This window comes from Colobus angolensis, unplaced genomic scaffold (assembly GCF_000951035.1).
Source record: "Colobus angolensis palliatus isolate OR3802 unplaced genomic scaffold, Cang.pa_1.0 Scaffold75, whole genome shotgun sequence".
Classification (NCBI taxonomy): Eukaryota; Metazoa; Chordata; class Mammalia; order Primates; family Cercopithecidae; genus Colobus; species Colobus angolensis.
Genome location: NW_012121265.1, coordinates 8,978,878 through 8,987,757, shown reverse-complemented (window position 1 = coordinate 8,987,757; position 8,880 = coordinate 8,978,878). Strand labels below are relative to the sequence as shown.

The 8,880-nt window shown below is 41.7% G+C and overlaps 1 protein-coding gene across 12 annotated transcripts in view; it reads left to right on the top strand.

The window, feature by feature from the left end:
* Nucleotides 1–8,880, top strand: part of MXI1 (MAX interactor 1, dimerization protein) — an 80,902-nt gene that overhangs the window by 18,875 nt on the left and 53,147 nt on the right. For 5 of the 12 annotated variants that reach the window (XM_011927895.1, XM_011927899.1, XM_011927888.1 and 2 more), the window contains exon 2: nucleotides 985–1,117. In XM_011927895.1, coding sequence (XP_011783285.1) covers nucleotides 1,020–1,117 — 98 coding nt within the window. In that variant the 5' untranslated portion in view covers nucleotides 985–1,019. Of the gene's footprint in view, nucleotides 1–63; nucleotides 150–232; nucleotides 253–467; nucleotides 673–984; nucleotides 1,118–8,880 lie in introns of those variants that run through there. The other 7 variants (XM_011927892.1, XM_011927896.1, XM_011927893.1 and 4 more) reach the window with 7 other exon arrangements.

The following is an 8,880-nucleotide window of genomic DNA, read 5'->3' as shown; positions in this document are numbered from 1 at the left end:
GGGGAAGGGGCGTGTGCGGGAAGGGCGTGCGCGTGTGGGGGGGCGTGCGTGCGTGGGAAGCTCGCGCGCGTGAGGAGCGCGTGGGGAAGTGTGTGTGCTGAGATCGTGAGTGGAGGCGTGTGTGAGAGGTCGTGCAGGTGCGGGGGGAGGTGCGAGGGTGCGCCCGGAGGGTAGGGCTGTGGGTGTGCGGGGAGCGGGAAGGAGACGGGCGGAGGGGAGTTGGAGAGAGGGCGGTCCGGGACTGGAGAGAGGGTGACTATGGAGAAACCAGGAGGGCCTGGAGTGAGAGAGGGTGCTGGGAGTTAAGAAGGAGGAACGCGGATGCTGGGGGTGTCTGGGGAGGAGACGAGGCCAGGAGAACACCGGCCAGGAGAACACCGAGCGGGGGAAAGCCGGTGGAGAGTGGGCAGAGGACTGGCAGCGTGCGGAAGGGGCCTCTGAATACCTGCGGGGTGGTGAGATAGGGCCCCTTTAGCGGTGGCAGCCCAAGGGGCTGTGGAGATGGGGCAGGAAGAGCAGGAACTCGGAGATTGTGGTGTCAAGAGAGAAAATGTCTCTGTAAGACTTGTTCGAAGTACACGGAAATATTGGGCTTAAAAGAGACTCTTTAGAACAGAGAGAGTTGAAAGTAAAGGGAAATTTTTGAGGCAGGTAAAATCAATGAGGCGAATGGTAACTGGTCAAAAAAATGTTGTTCTAAAGCATCTGAAACCTAAAAAAAAAATTGGGGGGAGAGAAGGATTTTGGAAAGGGGGGATAAATTATTTGGTTTAGAGGAGATATCAAAACACCTTCCAGCTGATGGGGTGTCACAGGATTGATGTCCAGGCGAGGGACATTAATCTTCTAACCAAAAAGAGTGGAAACATTGTACCTTTTTGCTTGCTTTCAAAAACCTGTTACTGCAAAGACCTTGGATTTGTGGTTCAATGGATTTGGGTACTATATTCTTCTTACCATATCTTTTTTTCTTGCTCTCTTCAGAGTGTGAACATGGCTACGCCTCTTCATTCCCGTCCATGCCAAGCCCCCGACTGCAGCATTCAAAGCCCCCACGGAGGTTGAGCCGGGCACAGAAACACAGCAGCGGGAGCAGCAACACCAGCACTGCCAACAGGTAGCAAACTGGGAACGCTTAGAAGAGGGAACTGGAGGGAAGGAGCACATTTCTCCTGTAATCCTAAGCCTGGAGGAGCAGCACTTGATAGGTTCCTTTACCACTACCCTGGGGTGGGGATTTGGCCCTTTTAAAATAATAAAGTCTGGAAATCATAACCTGGTTTTTGCATGGAAGGGACGGAATAGAATCTGGAAAGACGACCAAAGAAGTTCTTGCTGGGATTATTAAGATGGCTATTACTGAGAGGACAGTAAGTTGAGAAACTTGAGAAACTTGGCAGCATGTGTCCATGCATGTAGCCACATGCTAAAAGTAATTGTGGGGTGGCTTTTAATATTCTGGTCAAGTTTAGGACAGTCCAAGAAGATTAAAAAAAAGTCAGAAATAGGTCTGGCAGGATGTAAAGCAGAATCAAGGGCTTTGTTAAAGGAATAAAAATATTTAGGTAGAATTGGTAGTGAGCGGGTGTGGTTATTTGTTTAAGGAGGAAAGGGAAGACCGTGCTGTGAAAGTTTTGCCTCTTTAAATAAGATCGGATTGGTTGGTGGGCTCTACAAGCAAAAATGAAAAAAAAAATCTGCTTATCTTTCAAGCAGAATAGATCTTTTAGAATATACTTGTCTAGATGTACTTGGAAAGGATGGCCCTAGTGGCTCTCGCCTGTAATTCCAGCACTTTGGGAGTTTGAGGTGGGAGGATTGCTTGAACTTAGGAGTTCAAGACCAACCTGGATGACATAATGAAATTTTATCTCGAAAAGAGAAAAAAATAGATGTACTAAGATGTAGTTGACTTCCATTTTTGAAAACTTTGAGTAGTATCTGGCTGTCTCTTCAGTGTTTTTATTCTAGGGAGCCAGTAAATTCCTAATATTCATCTCATAAGAAGTTTTCAAAAGGCCTTTCTTAACAGAAGATTAACAGATGGCTGCCTTTTCCATTGATAAGAGGAATTAAATGAGACCTTTATTTCTGTTTCCCAGAGCTTTGTCTAGAGAATATAATAAACATTCATTTTGGGGAGGACAGAGCAATCCCTGAGTAACCAAATTTCCCTGAAGGCTTTGGGGAGCTTCAGTCAGGTGGTTGGTTAGTCATTTGGAACAGCAGATTGGGACAGAATGGGGCTCTTGATGCAGAAAGCCTGAGGCTTCTATAGATAACAATTGGAACTCATGAGGTTGGATCATACCAGTCTGTATTTCAGACATCTCCGAGGAAAAACTAGGATTCACTTTTCTCCTTTGACTTCTCTGTAGAGGTGCATGTTCCCTTTTTTAGCTACTTTTCATTAAGACTACTATATAGTTTTTAATTTCTTAAGTTATAAAAATAACCATAAGCTTGATGTACTATATGTGTTGTGTGTGAGTCTAGAGATTTTGTTGTAGTATGGTGGAGATGAAAATATGTGGTATGATATAGAGCATTTTAAAAAATGTACATTTGCTTGTCCTTACAGTTTCAATGTTTAAGCTATCAAGAATTAAGACCTATTCAGGAATTTATGTATGTTTCAATCCACATAGATTAAAAACTCTTTTTCAACTTGGAGACATAGTAAGAGTACACATAGGAAACCAGACCTGGGTTCTGTCATGCTGCAAGTAGTTAAGCCTTTCCTATTTTCTAGAAATTAGGTATATAATTTCAGTACATTTTCCATCCCTTACTATATTCATCTGTAAAATGAGATGTATTAGATTCTCACCAAGGTCCCTCATTGTCCTGAACTTCTGTGACTCTGATTTGTTGACAGTTTTAGAGATTGGTTACTATATTAGTAATTTAATATGTCTCCCATCATTGCAGATGTGACATTTTTAGGAACTCAAGGATTGTAGAGGCATAAATAAAATGCACATTCCTAGGTTTTTATCAATTATGTTACCGGTCATTAATAAAAAACTCTTAGTCATCTGTTGACTTACACTTTGCTCAGCTTGGGGTTTGGGCTAAGTGATATTTCTCTTTCATGCTAGCATTTCTGTTAGGATTCTAATTTTTTTTTTTTTTTTTTGAGACGGAGTCTTGCTCTGTCACCCAGGCTGGAGTGCAGAGGCCGGATCTCAGCTCACTGCAAGCTCTGCCTCCCGGGTTTATGCCATTCTCCTGCCTCAGCCTCCCAAGTAGCTGGGACTACAGGTGCCCGCCACCTCGCCCGGCTAGTTTTTTGTATTTTTTAGTAGAGACGGGGTTTCACCTTGTTAGCCAAGTGGTCTCGATCTCCTGACCTCGTGATCTGCCCGTCTCGGCCTCCCAAAGTGCTGGGATTACAGGCTTGAGCCACCGCGCCCGGCCAGGATTCTAATATTATGTGTGGGACCACCGTGCTAATTACTGTGTTTTAGCATAGCATGTTGGAAAATTTGTAAAACTGCAAGCATGCCATAGTGTTCTGATAGTGCCCAAAGGAGAATATGTGAACGTTAGACCACCTAAAACAAAAGAAGATACTTTTTTATGGGAATGTAAGTAGCAAGAAAGAGAGAGAAATAAATAGATTTTAGAATGTCAAATCTCAAGATCCACAAATGTGTGGGGTTTGGGCTGGGGCCTATGAGAGAGAACTAGTATGTTAAAATGAAACACTAGAAATTATTTCTCCTTAGCCACTTATATAAAATGCCTGCTTCATGGAATTAAGGAGAGCTGAGGTAGAAGTTCCAGTACTGGGGTATTTGGACAATAGTGTTGATCCATTTCAAAGAGGACTCTGTAGGCTTCTTCTTAATTTTAACTTTACTGTTGGATTTTAATAGAGATTTTATTATGTTGGTTACATAAAGCAGAAAGAAGACTTACAGAAATTTCCATGTGTTTATCATCTGAAACAAGGAAAGGAATAGAGTTCATAAGTATATGTGTCTTATTTTTACCTGATCAAAAAGCTACTAGTGTGGAAGTAGCTTTTATTACTATACATCTTGAACATTGATGTATGTTATAAAATGACATTTGTTTCTCTGACATCATAGCATCTTTAAGACATAATGGTGATTGATTCTTTTACCCCTGGTATTCTCAGGTATTATATGATATGCCTGACAAAAATGTTATTTTAGGCCGGGTGCAGTGGCTCATGCCTGTAATTCCAGCATTTTGGGAGGCTGAGGTAGGTGGATCACCTGCGGTCAGGAGTTTGAGACCAGCCTGGCCAACATGATGAAACCCTGTCTCTACTAAAAATACAAAAATTAGCCGAGCATGGTAGCGTGTGCCTGTAATCTCTGCTACTTGGGAGGCTGAGGCAGGATAATTGCTGGAACTTGGGAGGCGGAGCTTTCAGTGAGCCGAGATTACGCCACTGCACTCCAGCCTGGGCCACACAATGAGACTCCATCCAAAAAAATAAAAAGTTACTTTATAAATTTATGCTGAAAGTTAACTCCTAATACTATAAATTCCTATTCCCCTTCCCCCATGTCTTAAAATCTTATTTTCACAGAAGTACAAAGGAGAGAAAATAAATGATATAATGTGATATTACAGATATGTTCCTTGCAAATACCAGTAATTTTATCATTTGGGATGGGTCTGATAGTTGGAAGTGGGACCTATAATATATAATTATTTTTAAAATAAATGCTTGATTTTACTGTGGTCTTGGTCACAGCCTTCTGGCACACTTCCAAAAATCAACATTGCTAAGATGTTACTGCTGTTAGAGAATGTGGCTGCAATAGCTATCTGGCTCTTTGGGGAGCATCAGATAAGCTCAGATTCTAGTTTCTTTACTATTTGGTATCACAGGTGAAAAAATCTCAAGGTCTGTCATCCTTAAAACTCTACTAAATAAGCCATTGCTGCAGTGTAACACTGATTTCTTCCTAAGTATCTCTTCAATCGGCCTTCTTTCCTGTTACCTTCATTACTGTCCTTCTAATCTCAGCTACCATCATCTCTTACCTGGACGACTGCAGTAACTTCTTACCTGGTGTCCCTGCAACCACAGTTCTTTTTTTTTTTTTTTGTCTTGCTCTGTCACCTAGGCTGGAGGGCAGTGGCGCGATCTCGGCTCACTGCAAGCTCTGCCTCCCAGGTTCACGCCATTCTCGTGCCTCAGCCTCCCATGTAGCTTGGACAAAGGTGTCCACCACCACGCCTGGCTAATTTTTTGTATTTTTAGTAGAGACAGGGTTTCACTGTGTTAGCCAGGATGGTCTCAATCTCCTGACCTCATGATCTGCCCGTCTTGGCCTCCCAAAGTGCTGGGATTACAAGCATGAGCCAGCATGCCTGGCCAGTTCTTATGAATTATATTGGCCAGACTTCTTTGGATACACGTTTTCTTCTACCTCAAGATCTTTGCATACTTACTGTTCCCTGCTGGAAATCATTTTTCCTCTCCCTTTGTTATCTCTGTTGAACAACACTTTTCCTTCAGCTCGATCATAAGTTCCTCAGGAATGTTTCCTCATCTGTCATAGTAGATCAGGTCTTCACGTACTTCATGGCACCCCTATTTTTCCTTCATAGTGTTCATCACGTTTGTAGAAATACAGTTATCCAATTCTTTCTTAAATTCGTATCCTATTCACTGGATTAAAAACACTGTGAGGCGGGCAGCGATTGAGTCTCTTCTGCTTAAACATTTATCCCTAGTACTTATCACAGTGCCCCGTACATAGTATGTGTTTCTTAAAGAATGGAAGGTTTTCAAACTCCAAGTAGACTGTCTTTTTTTTTTTTTTTTGAGACGGAGTCTCGCTCTGTCGCCCTGGCTGGAGTGCAGTGGCCGGATCTCAGCTCACTGCAAGCTCTGCCTCCCAGGTTCAGGCCATTCTCCTGCCTCAGTCTCCCGAGTAGCTGGGACTACAGGCGCCCGCCACCTCGCCTGGCTAGCTTTTTGTATTTTTTAGTAGAGACAGGGTTTCACTGTGTTAGCCAGGATGGTCTCGAACTCCTGACCTCGTGATCCGCCCGTCTCGGCCTCCCAAAGTGCTGGGATTACAGGCTTGAGCCACCGCGCCCGGCCCACGTAGACTGTCTTAAATTGAGTTTCTTTTTTGTGCTGAGTACCATATTAGACTTGAAGGAAGGATGATAGAACCCCTGCTTTGGCAAACTCTAATTACTTTGTGTTCCAAGGGATGTTAATGATACATTTGGAAGAACAGTATGTAGTATTTAAAGAATAAAAATCTCTAAACGTCAATTCTTTTAAACAAGTGGGCTACAGAATGCCACACTTAATTTTGAAGAACGTTCAGTGTCATCCTGTTTGGTGAAAATAAAATAATATCAAAACTTGCATATTGAAAGAACCAGAAGTTTGTCAAATATTGACAATAAATATTCATATGAGCCTGTGACACGCACATAGTAATTGCATTGTTTTAAGGTAATCTGGGAAGTAGTAAATAGCCAATTTATGCTTTAATTTCAAGTTGATATGTTTCTTCTCTTTAGTGTCCTATGGATACTAAAGAATCTCATAACAGCAGTATTTCAGTTCCACCTTCTAAGATGGAGGACACTAAAAAACAACTTTTCTGTTGCTTATAAGGGTTTAGTTTAATTTTTCTTAAACTATAGAATAAAGAAATGTTTTAGTCTTATTTTAGATAGAATTATTATATTGTTACATTTTTAGCTTTGCATCCTTATCGGCTATCTTCATGGATTTTTAGTTTTTCTGCGGGGAGGGATGGTGGTGAATTATTTTCCTAGGGTAGTTACAAAGGATTTTTTCCAGTAGTAACTTGAGATGCTTTATCTTCTCTTTATTCTACATGAACCTATTTGTTCACAGAAGAATTGAATGAAGCCTTATTTTTATTTTTGTGTAATTTCTTTCCACTATTCTGTGTTTTTCAAAATTTATTTTAAAAAATAGTTTCGGCCGGGCGCGGTGGCTCAAGCCTGTAATCCCAGCACTTTGGGAGGCCGAGACGGGCGGATCACGAGGTCAGGAGATCGAGACCATCCTGGCTAACACGGTGAAACCCCGTGTCTACTAAAAAATACAAAAACCGAGCCGGGCGAGGTGGCGGGCGCCTGTAGTCCCAGCTACTCGGGAGGCTGAGGCAGGAGAATGGCGTAAACCCGGGAGGCGGAGCTTGCAGTGAGCTGAGATCCGGCCACTGCACTCCAGCCCAGGCGACAGAGCGAGACTCCGTCTCAAAAAAAAAAAAAAAAAAAAAAAATAGTTTCTGGGTCTTTGTCCCATAGAAAACTCCCAAAGTTTCAGGACAAAAATGTAGATTAGTAGCAGTTAAACTCTTAATGATGTTGTTATTATTCTTCAGTATTTTCTGCATTTTGAGTGATTAACACTTCCAGTGAAATGTGTTTTGTGATAGTCTTCCACGAAAATTGAGTTAAATGAAAAATTCCCAAGAATTACATGCTTTATACTAAAAAACTCAGGCTTTCCTTTAAATGCTTCCTTGAAGTGTAAGTTCGCTTCCTTGAAGTGTAAGTTTGCTATTTTTTTTTTTTTTTTTTGAGAGAAGTCTCGCTCTTATCCCCTAGGTTTGAGTGCAGTGGCTCGATCTCGGCTCACTGCAACCTCTACCTCCCGGGTTCAAACAATTCTCCTGCCTCTGCCTCCCAAGTAGTGGGGATTAAGTCGCCTGCCACCACGCCCGGTTAATTTTTGTATATTTTAGTAGAGATGGGGTTTCACCATGTTGGCCAGGCTGGTTTGGAACTCCTGACCACAAGTGATCCGCCCGCCTCGGCCTCCCAAAGTGCTGGGATTATAGGCGTGAGCCACTGCGCCCGGCCTGCTATTGCTGGGTTTCTTAAGGTTATATTCCTCTACGGAAGTATTGAAGGAGACTTGTATGATCATGCCTTGTAAGTCAGTAGGACAGCTGTTTCTGTTCCTATTCGATGAAAGGCATTTTTTTCAAAATATTGAATATGTGATGTAGAAGATCACAAAATGTAGAAAGGGAATGCTTCAGTACAGTTCTCTGTTTTATGAAGACAAAATATTATCACTCATTTTATGATTAAAGCACATGTGGCTTAGAAATGGTGATTGCTTAAGCCTTATAGCTGTAGATGGTGGCTGACTTTATTGTCAAGCTGGATTTTAAGCAATACATGCATCACTGTTGTAATCAGGCAGTACTGTTGACTAGAAGAAAGCTTTCTCTTCTAGCTTTCTCCTTACAAATGAAAGAACATTGCCTCCTTTTGAATAAGGCATGATTCTTTGTCATTTTTTCAGTAAGGACAGTTTTCTAAATACTAATCCAATCAAAGAGGTTTGATGGTATGCTTTGACAAAGTAAGTATATTTCCAGGTCCCATTTTTAGTGTGATTTTATAGTGCCGATGAAATATAAACATGCATTTTTTGTTAGATTGTTTTTTTATTTTGATTTCCTACATTTTAAAACACAGTCAGTGGTACTATAATTAACAGCATTACCCATAATATCAAGTCTATTTTTTTGAAGTTGCTCCTAATTTTTATATTATTATTAATATACTCACCTCCTCCCCATAGATGCAAGTGTTATACATCTGTAGGACCACTCATTTTCCCCCCAACAATTATTTACTGAATGTTTATTTCATGCCTGACTCTTTCTTCTTTTTCTTTTCTTTTCTTTTTTTTTTTTTTTGAGACAGAGTCTTGCTCTGTCACCAGGCTGGAGTGCAAGGGCACGATCTCGGCTCACTGCAACCCCCACCTCGTGGGTTCAAGTGATTCTCCCACCTCAGCCTCCTGAGTATCTGGGACTACAGGCGCGCACCACCATGCCCAGCTAATTTTTGTATTTTTAGTAGAGACGGGGTTTC